The sequence below is a fragment of the Mus pahari genome, chromosome 16, assembly GCF_900095145.1.
Source record: "Mus pahari chromosome 16, PAHARI_EIJ_v1.1, whole genome shotgun sequence".
NCBI lineage: Eukaryota > Metazoa > Chordata > Mammalia > Rodentia > Muridae > Mus > Mus pahari.
The window spans coordinates 13,635,969-13,652,822 of record NC_034605.1 but is presented as its reverse complement, the minus strand read 5'-3'; the positions used below and the strand labels follow the sequence as shown (position 1 = coordinate 13,652,822).

General features: G+C 39.9%; 1 protein-coding gene across 3 annotated transcripts in view; it reads left to right on the top strand.

Annotated features, from left to right (window-relative positions):
• Positions 1 to 171: 171 nt before the first annotated feature.
• Positions 172 to 16,854, top strand: part of Wdr37 (WD repeat domain 37) — a 63,635-nt gene continuing 46,952 nt past the window's right edge. For 2 of the 3 annotated variants that reach the window (XM_021215329.2, XM_021215328.2), the window contains exons 1-3: positions 852 to 1,029; positions 10,024 to 10,201; positions 15,478 to 15,574. In XM_021215329.2, coding sequence (XP_021070988.1) covers positions 10,064 to 10,201; positions 15,478 to 15,574 — 235 coding nt within the window. In that variant the 5' untranslated portion in view covers positions 852 to 1,029; positions 10,024 to 10,063. Of the gene's footprint in view, positions 427 to 851; positions 1,030 to 10,023; positions 10,202 to 15,477; positions 15,575 to 16,854 lie in introns of those variants that run through there. The other variant, XM_029547410.1, reaches the window with a different exon arrangement.

The following is a 16,854-nucleotide window of genomic DNA, read 5'->3' as shown; positions in this document are numbered from 1 at the left end:
TATGTAGGTCTTCCCAACCTAGATTAAAGGGGGAAAAAAATCAGCTCAAGTCCCACCTTTTGCAGTGAACAGCTGATTCTGTTTTCCCTTCTTAGCCAATGGTGATCAGATATTTCAGAAGGAAACTGGGTGAGTCATCTTCTGCAGATAAGCTGAAATATTAATAGTTCTATCTCCACCAGGCTCTCCTGCAGCCAGCTAGCAAGACTCCCACTGAGCCTTGCCTGAGGAGCCATTCCCAGCAAATCAGCCTATAAAGCAGTTGGAGTTGAGAGATTCTGAAACTGATTACGTTAAATAGGACACTCGACTTTACATTTTAATAGATTATTTTCCTTGCCAGTTTTTGGGCTGTGCGAGTGTTTAGGACAGATGGACTTAAAACCTGCCTGACCGTGGAGCCCCCTCACCGGAATCCCTGCAGTGGTAAGTACCCACGGTCCGGGAGGCTGCGTGTGCTTTTCCCGGTTACCGACGCTACAGGGTCTCGGGGAGCAATTCGTGCAAGGATCGCGTGTACCGTTAGTGCGTGGTGCAGAATTTGGGGTCTAGCAGTGCCTGTAAAGCATCTTGGGAAAGCGCTGAGCCTACTTGCGCCACCAGGGGACGCCGTACTCGTTCTGCAGTCGCTCGCCCGGTCTTGGCTCAGCGCACAGCTAGGCCATAGTTTAGGTCTCCAGGACCCCGCGTCAGAGCCGAAAGCCAAAACAGGAGACTATCCCCGCGGAACAAGCCTGTGGGCCTGCGAAGGAGACCAGCAAAGAACTTCCGCAGCCGTTGGGCGTGGGGCGGAGCTTCCGGTCTGTTTTTTTTTTTTTAAAAGGAACATCTCTGAGGGCGGGACTTCCGCAGTTACCGGAAGTGCGGGCGCGCCAGTTCGGGTCGCCGGGTTGTGTCAGTGCGGGAATCGGCCGGTTTTCTTTCCTGCTCTGGGTCTGTCTCGGGAGCCTCGTCGCGGGGTGGGGGATCTACGAATTGAGTGCGACCTAGGCTGGTTCCAGGCGGACGCGAGTGCTGCTGCTGTGACAGGTGACGCCATCTTCTCAGCTGTCTGGCTTGGCATCCTCCTCGGGTGCTCGGGGGGGGGGGATGTAAGGTGTCGGGGTGGCGGTGGGGACGAGGCTTCGAGGTGGACCAAGGATACAGTCCTAACCCTGCGTACCCTCTCTGGCTCCCTGTGTACGCAAGTGGCGTCTACCTGGCTGGCTGTGTCCCGTGGGAAGCCCGGGGTTTTCGAAGATGGTGGCCTTCGATCCCGCAAAGACGGGGTATGGCCTCTCGGAAGGAGGAAGGGTGGGGGGCGGAGATGGGGTGAGCAGATGCTGAAGTGGTAAAACCCCGCCACGCCTTTGTTTCTCTTTCTGAAGACTTCTTTTTCTTCCCGCTACACTTGTATCTCCTAAGTTTTAAGGCATCATAATGGGCCAGTTTTACCAAAAAGTTGCATAAATATGCCATTCCAGTTCACGAGCAGACGTAACCGAACGATTGATCGGGTTCTTAGAGGTTTTATCATCTAACTTTAACTCTTCGACGTTTCTTGTGCTTGAAGACGAGGACCGTTAGCTCGACACCACTCACTCTCTTGCCCGGATGTAGATTGCTAGGCAATTTCTTTGAAGTTCAGATGGGTTTTCTTTACATTGATTATTGTGGCCTACAAAGTATGCCATCAAAGCATTACTGAAACCTTTTTGCCTCTCAGCAGCACACCTGGTGATAATAAGCCTCCAGGATACTTCGCCCATTTCTAAGAAATCTTCTATTATGCTACCTTCCTTGCTGTGTCGGCTACTTTGCGATCACATTTTAAAGTGTTTGTAAATTCGCTTTGACATCTAGACCACATACTTGGGCATAGTATATATAAATACAACTTGGCCAAAGTAAGTAGAGGCCTTCTATTAGTGTTGCCCATAGGAGACAGCAGGGCAGTGGCCAGTGGCCACATGGAATAACAGTATGACCTTGATGTTTATGACAGCTACATTTTTGCAGTTGGAAGAGTGTATATCAAGCCTTCTTGCAGAAATTTCTGGACACATGACCTAAGTACGTTTCCTTCGGTTTTCTTACTCTGTTGATACTCCTTTTTGTATAGGTATGTTGGTCTTTTAACTTACTTTGCCCTTGATTTGAGCTCAAATCCTTGGGGTTGGGTATTTCCTCCAGCCGTGATACTAAGAGTTTTGTTAGTTGTCCTGTCCTGATTTCTTCAAAGAAAGATATGCTTTCTAGATTTGGATTTCTTTTTTGGTTATTGAGAAAAAAATTCTTGGTGGTAGCTTATTTAATTCCTGATGCCTGTCAGCTCAGTGTCATCCTTAGACTCAATAAGTGTGCATTGTGTGCCTTCATCTCATCAGTGACAGAACATTTTAAGTAACTTTAATTCTGGTGACAGATTTCCAAGGTTGCGTGTAGAGACCCTTCTCTCTTCTGTTACTGGTTAAATATTGCATTGGTGTTTCAGCCCTCTAGAAGCTAATTTTAAAAGTACTATTACAATAAACACTTAAAATATTAATAATATTAATACCTTTATTAAACTTTTGGATGTTCAGTGACATTTTATAGTTTATACTACCATCTGCAAATTATATAACCTTTTTTTTATGTATAACTAACATTTTTGGAATAAACTGGGTATTTATTTTGAAATAAATCAGTTTTTTTCTTGTTGAAAGAAAATTAAAATTCTTCCTCCAAGGTATGAAATGGCAAATAATGTTTTATATTACTTCAAGTAAAAGCATAAATTAAGAGTTTGTTGTATTGCTTGTAAAAACTACTTCAGCAGGCTCCCTTTTTGGTTGTATGTACTTAATAAAAATCTGATGCTGTAAGTAGTAACACCTTACTATTGAACATACATACTAAAAAGAGCCTTGCAAAGAGAGAGAGCTAAGTGTTCATTGGTGCTGTTTAATGTTATACCATTTGCCAAAGTGGTGAATTCGGTATATTAACAGTGTGTATAGAGATTTTATTCATTTGTTTATATGTTGCACTAAAGCTGGACATGTATTGTTCTGCCTTGTTTAGAAACAGCAGAGAAGAGAATATGCCCATGACAGCATGTGATAAGGACAAATGAGTCTGACAGGCCAATTAAGAGTGCAGGAGGAGACTATATTGTAGCTTTACATTTAATGTACTGATCTGCCTTACTGAATCGGGTGAATTGATATGTTTTGAAAGAAAGTAATTACCTTTTGGAGCTTTAGATTTCTTTCTTTTTAAAAACATATATAGGTGAATTAGTGTATAGTAAAAGTAACTTAAAATAATTTTTTTTGGTGTGATGCTGGTGATGAAATCCAAAGTCTCAGCTATGCTTAGCAATCAGCCTCCTTCCCACTGAGCTACATCCCACCCCAGACCTATTTTCTCTTTTCGTCTGAGACAGTTCCTCTCTGTGTAGCTTTGGCTCTCCTGTCCTGGAATGCTCTATTTAGACCAGATTAGACTCAGAGATCCGCCTGCTTCAACCCACCCCCTTTCCCCCCCAGTGCTGGGATTATGCACCATTATGCCCAGGTAGACCTGTTTTATTTTCAGAGTGAAAGAGTTTTCTTTCTCTTTTCAGTTACCTTTTTAATACTGTCTAGTTTGTAAAATACTATCAGACTACAAATTGAACTTGAAACTTCTCCCTCACAGTGGTTTTGTCTGAGGATCAGTGCCTCTGTATTTGTGGATCAATTTCAGACTCATAAGCAACAGTCTGTGGTAGTTTTTCAACCTCAGGTCTACCCACAATCGACTTTCTCCCCTTTACTTTCCATTCTTTCTGTTTTTACTTGCTAGCTTGGGCTCTGTGTTTACCATTTGAGTATTTCTTTTACAAGTGATTACTACCTTGTGTACCTTCTTGCTAGGATCACAAACCCCAAACCTCTGATTTTTTTTTAGTAATTCAAACATTTAATTAATTGTATCTGCATGAGTGCCATGTGAGTGCAGTGGCCACAGAAGCCAGAGAGGAAATCAGATTCTCGAGAGCAGAGGTTCTCAATTTGTGGGTTGTGACCTTCACAGGGGTTGCCTAAGACCATTGGAAAACACAGATATTACATTATGATTCATAACAGTAGCAAACTTACAGTTATGAGGTAGCAATGAAAGTAATCCTATGGTTAGGGGTCACACAACATGAAGCACTGTATTAAAGGATTGCAGCAGTAGGAGGGTCACGATTACTCTAGGGTTGCACGTGATGGTGAGTCGCCTGACTGCTCGTGCAGTGAACTTGGATCCTCTGGTAGAACAGCATAGGTTCTTAGCCTCTGAGTCATCTTTTTATTTTTTTGAGACAGGGTTTCAGGTAACCCAGACTGGCCTTGAACTCCCTTTTCAGCCAAGGCTGGATTTGAGTTTTGATTCTCCTGCCACTTTCTCTCTAATTACCTTTTTATTAATACATGGTTAGTACATGTTAGTACATGGTTTGGCAGCTGTCTTAGTGAGGTGTTTCATTGCTGTGAAGAGACACCATGACCAAGGCAACTCTTATAAAGGGCATTTCATTGGAACTGGCTTACAGGTTCAGAGGCTCAGTCCATTTTCATCAAGGCAGGAGCATGGCAGCATCCAGGTAGGCATGGTGCAGGAGGGGCTGAGAGTTCTACATCTTGTTCCAAAGTCAAGCAGGAGAAGACTGTCTCTAGGCATCTAGGAGGAGGGCTTCAAAGCCCACCTGCACAGTGACACACTTCCTCTAACAAGGCCACACCTACTCCAACAGGCCACACTTCCTAATAGTACCACTCCCTCGACCAAGCACATTTAAACCAGCACAGAAGCCTTCATATACTTCCATTTTTTGATGTAGCGTGAATGGAAGGAAATGATAATAGGAACTGCAGTAGTTACTTTTCTTATCACCGAGGCCAACTTTCCAACACAAAGCAACTTAACAGGGGCAACAGGGGAGGCTTGTTTTGGTTCACAGCTGAGAGGAATGCAGCCCATAGAGACCTGTTGTCCGGTGTGCTCCAGACCTTGGCGCCAGCCAGGAAGCACAGCGTTGGTGCTCTGCTAGCTTTCTCCTTCCCTCTCATGGAGTCCCAGACCCCAGCCCAAGAGGTGGCAGTGAACAGAGCTAAGATGTGTGTCTTCCTCTCCACTTTCTAATTTTCGCTCACAGATTCAATCAAATGTGTGTCTCATTAATGTCCTCTGTATTTAGTTCAGTTAAGTCAGCAAGCATAGGACCAGTACAGATTGCTGGGGGGGAAAGGTAATGGTTAGAGGTTGTAAATATAGAGGCAAAAGTAAAGATGAGGATGTTGTCACAGAGAAAGACTGACGACTGATTACAGCTACCGGGAGGAGCTGGTGTTCCTAGTGTAGGAGCTACAGGTACAGAGATTGAGTTTGAAGTTGTGGACCTACCAGACATGTCTGGAGGTCCAGTGCTGGTTTTGGCTTCCATGTTACCATTTCGTTTAACCTGGGGGCTAGCTTTCCTAGGTATAGTCTGCTTTTCAGGCTATTAACCTTAACATCAGTGGCTGTTAGAAGAAAAGATGCTAGTAAATGTCATATGGAAAAAAGCACCTGCCAAGTTATTGGGTTCCAACCCTGACTCGTTTGTTCAAAACAACTAGATGACTGCCTGTGACGCTTGAGGTGACAGCTGACAACATATCCTAGTTACAGAAAATATGAGGCAGTAATTGAAATACACTGCCCATACTGCACAGGAGAGCTGCACACAGAATGCTGAGAACACTTTGATGTCTCCTTTAATTGGAATAGATGAGGAGTAGGCTCTCGGATAATGAGTGGGATCTCGCACATTCTGACTGTGGATCTAAAGCTACTGCAGTAGCAGTTAAAGAAACAGAGTCAGCCAGTTTTCTTGAAGAATACATGAAAAACTTTAATTGGATGTTTGACTACATGGTGGAAACTGCATTTTCTTTCCTGCCTACTGTTCTGTCAATTGTTTCAAAACCTTCAGAAGTAGAAATTGTAGGTGAAAATCCTAAATCCAGGATTCTTATGGAAGCAAAGGTTGGTTGGCACTTCTTGCTCTTCTAGAGAGAGACTAAATATTGTCATTTGTTTACCAAACCCAGCATGTTGCATGCCTGTGTGTTTACTAGTAACATACTAGCTTAGAGGACCCTGGAATGATAAAAGATCTTTCCTACTTTCCCACCACTGATGAGGTTAGAGCTCTGAAAATAAAAACACTGCTTTTGGGAAAAAAGGGGTTGGGGAAAACTAACAAAAAAAATTCCCATAGAGAAAAAATGAAGTACAGTTAGGAGCACTGGGCATTATGCATAAAACAAATGGAAGATTGAAAGACGGAGAAAGGTAAATTGACTGGCTAAGTCCCTGGGATCTGAAACATGAGGTACAATTTAATTTCCTTTTCCGTTACATGGTTCTACTTTGATGTTGTAGAAGTCTGCAACCTAGGGACAGCAAAGGGCTCAGGCAAAGAACAATACAAAACAGAAGAAAGAGAGAAATTAAAAAAAAAAAAAAAAAAAAAAAAGAGAGAGAAATCAACTATATCTCTGTCCGTGGCAAAAAGTGATGACTCAGCGGTTCAGAGCGCATGTTGCTCTTCCAGAGGATGGTGGTTTGATTTCTAGCAGCTACCTGGTGGCTCACAACCATCTCTAGCTCCAGCTCCAGGGAATCAGATGCCCTCTTTTGGCCTCTGTGGGCACTAGGCATACATGTTGCACACAGGCATACACACAGGCAAAACACTCATAAAATCAAAAGGGCAAGGAACTTGTGGGGAACAGTAATGAGCATCCTCAGCCACAGCAATCTGAGTGAGAGCCAAAGAAGAGGATGAACTACTGTGCTACAACTCTGAAGTAACCAGGAGTCTTCCTCATGTGATAGATGGCACAGGAAGAGGGAGGGAGCCTTAATTCAGTTTCTACCTTCTGTATTCTGGTAGCAGTAAGCAATACTCCTGTTTGTCAAAGCAGTTCTAGGAAAGGCCTGCTGTAACAGTTCCCAAGACTGATAGCATTATGTCCAAAAGGTCAGAGTTTCAATTAAACATTATTGGTGAATGAAAAACCAGGAAAATCTCAAACTCAAATGAGAGAATTTTAAAAATATGCTAGCACACATATGGCACTGATTAGAATTATTGACAGGAATTTAAAATTTACCATCTTAAAACTTTTAAGATCCAGATATAAAATCATGCAACTACAGACATCTGATTTTTGACAGGTGTTGAAAACATACATTTATGGTGGGAAAACTATCCACATGTAGAAGATTGAAATTAGAACCTTCTACCCTGTCACAATATACTCAAATGAATTAGAGATCTTCATGGAAGATGGAAGTTTGAAACTGCTAGAGGAAAACAGTTGAAGATATAGTCATAATCAAGAGCTGTCCCATCAGGACTCTTCAGTTGCTTCGGAAATAACAGCAAGGATTGACAGATGGGGCTTCAGTACTTAAAGGGTGCTTCATAGCAAAAGAAACAGCAGAGTGAAGAGATACCATCTATAATGGCAGTGGATGCCTATTCATCTAACAAAAGAGAATATTCAGAACATAGAGAATTTTTAAAAATTAGATACCTTAAAACCAACCCAACCAGTACAGTCACTAAATGGGAAAACAAGTTGAACAAATACTTTTTTTTTAAAAGATAATTTTTACTCTATCTTTTAAAAATTTTATGTGCATTGGTATTTTGTTTACATGTATATCTGTGTGAGAGTGTCAGTTCTCCTGGAACTGGAGTTACAGGCAGTTACAGAGCTGCCATGTTGCTGGGAATTGAACTCTGGTCCTCTGGAAGAGCAGCCAGTGCTCTTACTTGCTGAACCATCTCTCCAGCCCTAAACAAATACTTTTCAAATGAAGAACTACAAATGGCTAATGTTCAACATCTATCCATTAGTGAACTGCAAATCCAAACTAGATTGAGATTTTGTTTCACCCAGTTAGAATGCCTATTATTGGCTTTCTTCTTTCTTCTAATTTTTCCTTTATTCTTTTTTTTTTTGTTTTTGTTTTTGTTTTGTTTTGTTTTGTTTTTTGTTTTTGAAACTAAGTAGCTCTGGCTGTCCTGCAACTTGATCTGTAGACTAGGCCAGCCTCCAACTGGGAGATCCCCCTGCCTCTGTCTTCCAAGTGTTGGTGTTAAAGGTGTGTGCTTCCTTAGTTGGCTTTCTATTGCTGTGATAAACTCCAAGAAAGCAACTCTGGGAGAAAAGGGTATATTTGACTTAGAGTCCCTTCTAAAGCAGGAGCTCAAGGTAAGAATCTGGAGACAGGAGCTAAAGCAGAGATTATGGAGGAGTGCAGTTTACTGGCTTCTTCCCCTGGGATTGCTTAGCCTCCTTTGCTTTCTTATACAACCCAGAGGTGGTACTTCCCACAGTGGGTTGGGCCCTACTACATCAATCTTTGGAGGCTTACTCTCAATTAAGAGTTCTTCCCAGACATGTCTAGATGTGTTGTTTAGGATGTAGAGAAAAGAGGAATTCTGTATACTGTTGGTGGGAATATAAACCAGTTCATTCACTATCTAAATCAGTGGGAGAGTCCTCAAAAAGCTAAATATGTTTTATAGATAGTATTGTATGGTCCAGCTCTACAGCTCTTAGGTATATATTATAGATTTGGGCCACAGAGTCACAGCATTCTGTTTTTTTTTTTTTTTTTTTTTTTTTTTTTTTTTTTTTTAATGTGAGTTCAAGGGAATGAGCTTGAGTTGTCAGCCTTACGTGGATTTTAGCTGCCAAGCCATCTTCCTGTCCCCAGTGTAAAAGTGTAAACATGTTTAGGTAATCTACAAGAAAGTAGAGATAGGAGAGTGAATTTCCATGGGTATCGGTATTGAGTTGTATTTGAAAATAATCAGTATAATTAAACTCTGTGTAGGTCAACAAAGAAAATCTATGGCATCATAGTAATTGGTACAGAAAAAGCATGACAATTCAGGACTAACTTGTGAAGTAAGCTCATAGAAAACACATGAGAAAGAAATATCAACTGGGTAAAGAACTATAGAAAACCCACAGCTAGCTTTATTCTCAGGGGTGAAGGCATTTTTACCTTGAAATTGTAAAATGTCTAGCCAAAAGTATAAGGAAATAAGACTTGCAAATCAAAAAGAAAGAAATGTCCTCATTCTTTCAGGTGGAACAGTAATTTACATGAAAAACATGACAAAATGATCTACAGAATATTTTTTTTTCTAAAATTTATAAAGAAATTAAGTAAGAATGTGAGATATAAGCTCAATACACAGTAATCTTTTATATTTTTGTATATTAGCAGTTAACATCTGAAAACAAAGGAAACTAGTGTTTAACATGTTTAAAAACTATAAAAAAAGGTTTGTAGTGAACTGGGTTGTTCATTTAGCACTAAACTGGAAACTGATGAAAGATTAAATATTGAAGCCCCAAATCAACAGATTTAGCAAAAATTATTTTTAAGGTTACAGCAAGAATTAAAAAAAAGTTTTAATTCTATGGTGGCTTGTTTTCATGTATGTCTGTACTCTATGTGTGCTTGGTGTGCATGGAGGCCAGAAGAAGGCCTCAGATCCTTTTGAACTGTGAGCTACCTCATGGGTGTGGGGAATTGAACTCTCAGGTTCTTAACCACTAAGTGATCTCTCTAACCCACAAAGCAGCAATTTTTGAGATTGAAAAAATTCCCACTGGTTTAGGTAGACTTTTGAAAATTAGAAGGTTACGGGGGTGGGGGTGGGGTGGGTAATAGGGAACTTTCGGGATAGCATTTGAAATGTAAATAAAGAAAATAACAATAAAAATAAATAAATAAAAAAGAAAAAAAAAGAAAATTAGAAGGTTAAAGAGCTAGAATAGCTAAATGGTTTTGAGAAAGATTTAAACAACAAGAATCACTGCAACTGACCTTAACACTTGAGTTCTGTATTGTTTCGTGAGCTCTAACTTGAGTAAGAAATTCTTATCTTGTCTGCTGGTTATCTGAATTTGCTGTGTCAGAAATGAAGTACTTGTTTTCCCTGCTGTTATTTAGCTTATTGCAGGAGTGACCAGGACACTACCTTCTAGAAGTAATGCCCACAGAAAGCGGAAGTTGTTCAGCTGCTCGCCAAGCAAAACAAAAGCGCAAATCTCATAGCCTTTCTATACGAAGAACTAACAGCTCAGAACAAGAAAGGACTGGACTGCCAAGAGAAATGTTAGAAGGACAAGTAAGTCAGCATTGGTCAGCTCCCATTGTGTAAAGATGACTGTCATGCTTGAAGTGTGATTGAAATAAGCTAATGCGTGTAGGTCTCGAAAGCCAAAGAAAGGCTCACACTGCCAGACAGAGCACAGGATCTCTATGTAGTCCTGTCTTGGAACTTGGCATGTAGACCAGGCTGGCCTCATACTCATAGAGGTCTACCTGCCCCTGCCTCCCAAGTGCTGTAATTAAAGGCATGTGCCACCATCCTTGCCTAAGGTTAATATATTTATAACAAAAAGATATGGTATGACAATTACAATAAGGACTCAATTTACTCTTTGTTCAGGTTAGTTGTCTAGATTTTCCAGCCAGGTTTTCATTCCTAATGCTCTAAAGAAAAGGGGAGAATTAAACTTTTGGTGCTCTTTCTGCTTCTGAAGTGACTTGCCTTTGTCCTTGTCTCTGCTGCATATAGTGAGTATACCGTCCTTTGATGAATGTACTGATACATGGCTAAGGATGTTAAGTTTTGCTCATACTTTTCTAGTGTCTTTATAGATGTCAAAAAAGGTAGGGATTTTGAAGAGTATTATTGTGAAATCTAGATAAAGTAGGCCATATATACTGATCCTATATAAGAATACACTTATGCTTTTTTTTTTTTTTTTTGGTTTTTCGAGGCAGGGTTTCTCTGTGTAGCTCTGGCTGTCCTGGAACTCACTTTGTAGACCAGGCTGGCATCGAACTCAGAAATCTGCCTGCCTCTGCCTCCCGAGCGCTGGGATTAAAGGCTTGCGCCACCACGCCCGGCACACTTATACTTTTGTAAGCATTTTCTTCATGATTAGACTGTATCAGCCATAGTGCTGTAGGATAGAAAGACTTGAATATGAGGAACTGACCTTTATGAACGTTGTATCTTTTTTATTTTTATTTTTATTTTATTTTATTTTATTTTGGTTTTTTTGACACAGGGTTTCTCTGTGTTGCCCTGGTTGTCCTGGAAATCACTTTGTAGATCAGACTGGCCTGGAACTCATAAATCTGCCTGCCTCTGCTTCCCAAGTGCTGGGATTCAAGGCGTGTGCCACCACTGCCCGGTGAATGTTGAATATTATTAGAACCGCATAAGAACTTCCTGCATGTAACTTTTTGTATATAAATCCTATATTCAATACTTTAATACCATTGGCAGTAGTGCTCACCTAAAGAAACCAAAAGGATTATGGGCTGCCATAGAGTTGATGCAGTGTGGATGTTGGGAAAATAACACCGTCTTTAGGAAATACTGATGAAAGGGGACTGCTACTTGTTGCAGGCTACTTTTTACAGGGTCTTCTTTTTTCAGTCACAGTACGGACAGACACACACACAATCATTTTTTTTTCCTATTGTTTTGAGAAAGGGTCTTGTTATACATAGGCCAGTCTGACTTTGAACTTGGGTTTGGAATTCTTGTCACAGTTGCTCATGCCTTGGGATTACAGGCATGCTGTTGTGTTATCTTGCTTTTGCCTAAATGTTTCTCACCTACATTGGTTGACTGTACAGTTGTAGAACTTTGAATTTAGAAGCTCAACTCTGCCCTGTCTACTTTATATAAAAAGTTATATTTTAACTAGTGATGGATATAAAGAACATAAAAATAGCTTTAACAGTATTTACCTTTGCTAGGTTGTAACAGAGTACTATAAACTAGTTAGTGTAGACAACATAAATTTTTGCATAGTTCTGGAGGATAAAATCCGAGATCAAGGGCCTCCCAAGGCCTCACTTGTAGCTTATGACTGCCACCTCTTGCATCCTCATGCTCTTCCCTCTTTGTGTGTTTTCCTTAACTCTTATAAGAACACCAGCAGTCATAATCAATTAGGATCACTATTATGACTGCGTTTTACTGGACACTTCAGTAAAGATCTTGATTTTTTAATATACTTACATTCAGGGGCATTCAGGTTTGGGGCACAATCAATCCATTTGAGAGAGTAAAACTACAGCTGCGTGGTAGGATTTCTGTGATGGTGGAAGTATTGTCACTTTTGATAAAGGTACCACAAGGTGGATATAACATGTAGTCACTTAAACATGGTTGGTGACTTAGGATTTAAAATGTAGATTAAACAAACACAATTACATTGAAATTTAAATAGTCATATATGACTGGTGGCTACTAAGTGGACAGTATAGATAAACAATCTAAGATGGTTCTTAAAAGTTCTTTGATTTACTTATATTTATACCAGTGAAAATTCTACTTTGTTTGCTGGCATATTCTAGACTTACTTCTCACATGAAGTGAATTTGTTTTTAGTGTTGTCTTCCATTGTGATGTAGTGTGAGGGGATAATTGTAGCTCACAGTAACTGCTACAAGGTGATTCACAACTCTTCCCCTGAGCAAGGCAGACCTGTGTGCCGCTCTTATGGTTCTCTGAGTTTCCCATGTTAGCTAGATAATGCTTATTTACTGAGTGTGGTTACTTGAACTGGAGCCAACAGCATGATCTGTGAGTGGCCCGGGTGAACCTCCCCTTTGCAGGAGGGAAGAGAGTGATAGTGTTTGACGATGCAGCTGGCATGGTGGGTCTAAGTGGACTGCTGTGGGAGAGTAGAGGTGCTGAAGGTCAGGAGTCTTGCTTTACAGGAGTAGTCATAGTTTAGTCACAGTGTAGCTGTGCTCTCTTGGATAATTGGGAAGAGTATCAAAAAGAAGGTGAAGGTTAATCTCCATGGTACTATATTAGGTTAATGTTCTGTATCTTTAAGTTGTAAATGTGAAGTTTTTTAGAGGGATGTTAAGGTTGCCATTTCTACCAGATTCATTGTTTAAGCTAGCATGTATATATTTTAAGTGGTTTATGATATTTATTGGAGAATACATAATTGAAAAACTCAAAATTGTGGAAATGTTTACTTTTTCCTGAAATTTATAGTTCTAAGAGGTGAACTTGAGGTGGAATTTTATTTATTTATTTATTTATTTATTATTTATTTATTTATCGTATATGCGTATACCATTGCTTTCTTCAGACACACCAGAAGAGGGTATCAGATCCCATTACAGATTGTGGAAATGTTTACTTTTTCCTGAAATTTATAGTTCTAAGAGGTGAACTTGAGGTGGAATTTTATTTATTTATTTATTTATTTATTTATTTATTGTATATGCGTATACCATTGCTTTCTTCAGACACACCAGAAGAGGGTATCAGATCCCATTACAGATTGTTATGAACCACCATATAGTTGCTCGGAATTGAACTCAGAACCTCTGGAAGAGCAGTCAGTGCTCTTAGCCACTGAGCCATCTCTCCAACCCTTGAGGTGGAATTCAATAAATATTATGTATATGAGTACTTAAAAAAAAAAGATTTATTTATTTTATGTATATGAGTACACTGTAGCTGTCTTCAGACACACCAGAAGAGGGTATCCATTACAGATGGCTGTGAGCCACTATCTGGTTGCTGGGAATTGAACTCGGGACCTCTGGAAGAGCAGTCAGTGCTCTTAACCACTGATCCATCTCTCCAGCCCCAATATGAATATTTTTTAAATTTGCAATTTATCAGGTCAATAATTGGTACTGTATAAAAATTTGAAAAATCACTTGAAGAGTATACTGATGTTACTTAAATATTGGAATATTAATATAGGAGTATTTGAGATTTTTATTTTTGAAATAATGCTTTTTTTTTGCAAGGGAGGGGTGGGGTACACATACTAATTATTATGTAGATAGTGCCCTTGTGAAGACTAGCGTAGAATTATTTATTTAGTGTTTAGGAAAAGTAAATTATTTTGTGAACTTACTTGGTGCCTTGGAAGTATTCATGTTTAACTTGGAAATACGCCGGAGTTGTTGCTGCTTCCTGTCGCTTTTACTTTGCTTTAGAGTCTGGAAGTGGGAGGGAGATGTGCAAAGGCATGAAGACTGTGGCCCAAATGGGTACCTACTTTGTATGTTGACTAAACTACTAGACATTTTGTCCTATTGTAGGCAAGATTCCCCCCCCCCCCCACTTTATAATGTCTAGTTACAGAGTTATAGGAATTCTCTCTAGTTTGTTTTGGTTGAAACACAGTGGATCTAATTAGGTGGTGAGGCACATCTATCTCTCAGTGTATATAGTCCATTGAAATAGTTAATTGTTTTTTTTTTTTTTTTTTTAAAGATTTATTTATTTATTATATGTAAGTATGCTGTAGCTGTCTTCAGATGTCCCAGAAGAGGGCATCAGATCTCATTACGAATGGTTGTGAGCCACCATGTGGTTGCTGGGATCTGAACTCATGACCTTCAGAAGAGCAGTCGGCGCTCTTAACCACTGAGCCATCTCTCCAGCCCAACTGTTTGTTTTTTAATAGCATGTCTAAAGGCTATTTGTAACATAGCTTCACTTTTGGGAATAGCCTTGTTTCTCTACAAATTTGGAAATTTTTGAATAAAGTAAACTCATGTTCCCTCTATGTCAGTGCAAAATAGAGTAAACTTTTTCCTGTTGAAGAAAAAGCTCTGAGTCTAGTATATGTGACCAAGATCCAAGAACACAGATCATGTTCACCTGTATAACACATTCTGTTGTAGAAGAGGGTATAGGCCTTTTGTAGTCAAATAACAGAAGAATGTCATACATCAGTGCACTAACCTGCATGTATTCTTCGGAGATCTGGTAGACTGGCTACAGCAAAGCAGGGGAGTCTTTGCTGACAGTCTTAGCTGTAGGTTTGGTGAATGCTTGAGGTGTGTGCAATTTAACAGTGCACTCTAAAAGGATTACCTAGCAGTCAGGATGTTAGGTAGACACAGAGGTTGATGGTAAATAGCTGTAAAGAGAACGGAAGGCAGCTCCAGCTCATTTGGGTTCTCAGTCTGAAACATTCCATTTCCACAGTTAAGATGTTTGGTTTTTCAGTTAGTCTTTAAGATCTGCAGCCCATATATGGCTTCTTCAGAGAGCTATGGTCACATGTGTAAAAGGAAACTTGTTATTTTGTGCTCTTAAATCTTTTATTCTTCTAGGAATGCATTTTGATAATTGTTTCCTTTGTAGAAACGTGAATCTTCAATGTTTTGAGTCTTGGGGATTGAACCCCTGTTAATAAGTACATGCTCTCACTGAGCTATATCCCTAGCTAAATTTTAAACTCTAGAAACCTTCATATGTATAAGAAATAAAATACATGATATTGTAAAGAGTTTAAGATAAATGATAATTCACTTTGAAAAAATATATTGTTGCCTGGTATTAATTAATTAATTAATTAATTTTAAACAAAAAATATTTCTCTTGTACAGGATTCTAAACTGCCGTCCTCAGTTCGCAGTACACTGCTGGAATTGTTTGGCCAGATAGAAAGAGAATTTGAAAATCTTTACATCGAAAACTTAGAATGTGAGTATCTCCTATCTTAATGTATTTTTAAAAATTATTATTTATCCATAGAAGTCTTGGAGAACAGTATTTGTGGGTAGAGATTCATCACTCTATTCGCTTTCTGTTCTGTTGTTAAACCTGCTGACTTAATCATATTGTTGGGCTGGAGCAGTGTTTCAGCTGTTATGAACATTGGCTGCGTGGCGCACGCCTTTAATCACAGCACTGGGGAGGCAGAGGCAGGCGAATTTCTGAGTTCGAGGCCAGCCTGGTCTACAAAGTGAGTTCCAGGACAGCCAGGCTATACAGAGAAACCCTGTCTCGAAAAGCCAAAAAAAAAAAAAAAGGAACATTGGCTGTTCTTCAGAAGTCCTAGGTGCAGTTCTCAGCAGCTCCAGGACTGCTCACAACTGTTTGTAATTTCGATTTCAGGAGATCCAATGCCCTCTTCTGACCGCACAGGATACCAGACATTTGTAGTATATGGACGTGCATGCAGGAAGAACACCCATACAAATAAAGTAATATAAAAAACCCCTTACAGTTCTGTGGGCCTAGTATGATTCTTGCCAGAATGATGTTGAATCCTGGCAGAGTTGTGTTCCTTTCTGGACCGTCCAGGGACAAACATTTCCTGCTTCTTTTGTATGGTGAAGGGTTAGGGTTAGGGTTAGGGTTAGGGGTTAGGGGTTAGGGTTAGGGGTTAGGGTTAGGGTTAGGGTTAGGGTTAGGGTTAGGGTTAGGGTTAGGATTAGGGTTAGGATTGGCCCCTTTGCTGCTGCCTTTGACTCAAGTGCCCATCTCCTTTGGTGATGTGATGGTTCCTTTTGTTTCCTCTCTGACTTGCCTTTCTGTCTGTTCTAGTCCTGAGAATATATGATTTGATTGACCCCCCCCTAGATATTCCAGGGTAACCCCCCTACATGCAGAACCCCTGAACTTAGAGGGTAACATGTTAACAGGCATCATAGGGCTGGGCCCTGAGAATCTTTGAGGGCTTGACATATCAAACAACCAGAATTGAAGTTTTATACAAAATGAATACATTTTATTTTTTTATATACCAAACATACCATATATTATATAAACTTATATTCTCTCTTGACAATTCCTAAAAACATGTTGATGTATTAGAGGTAAATCAAAAGAATTTTAAAATAGCTTCATTTTAGTTTTTTTTTTTTTTTTTTTTTTTTAAAATACCTATATGTGCTTTAAAAAATGGAAATTTGGGCTGGTGAGATGGCTCAGTGGGTAAGAGCACCCGACTGCTCTTCCAAAGGTCCGGAGTTCAAATC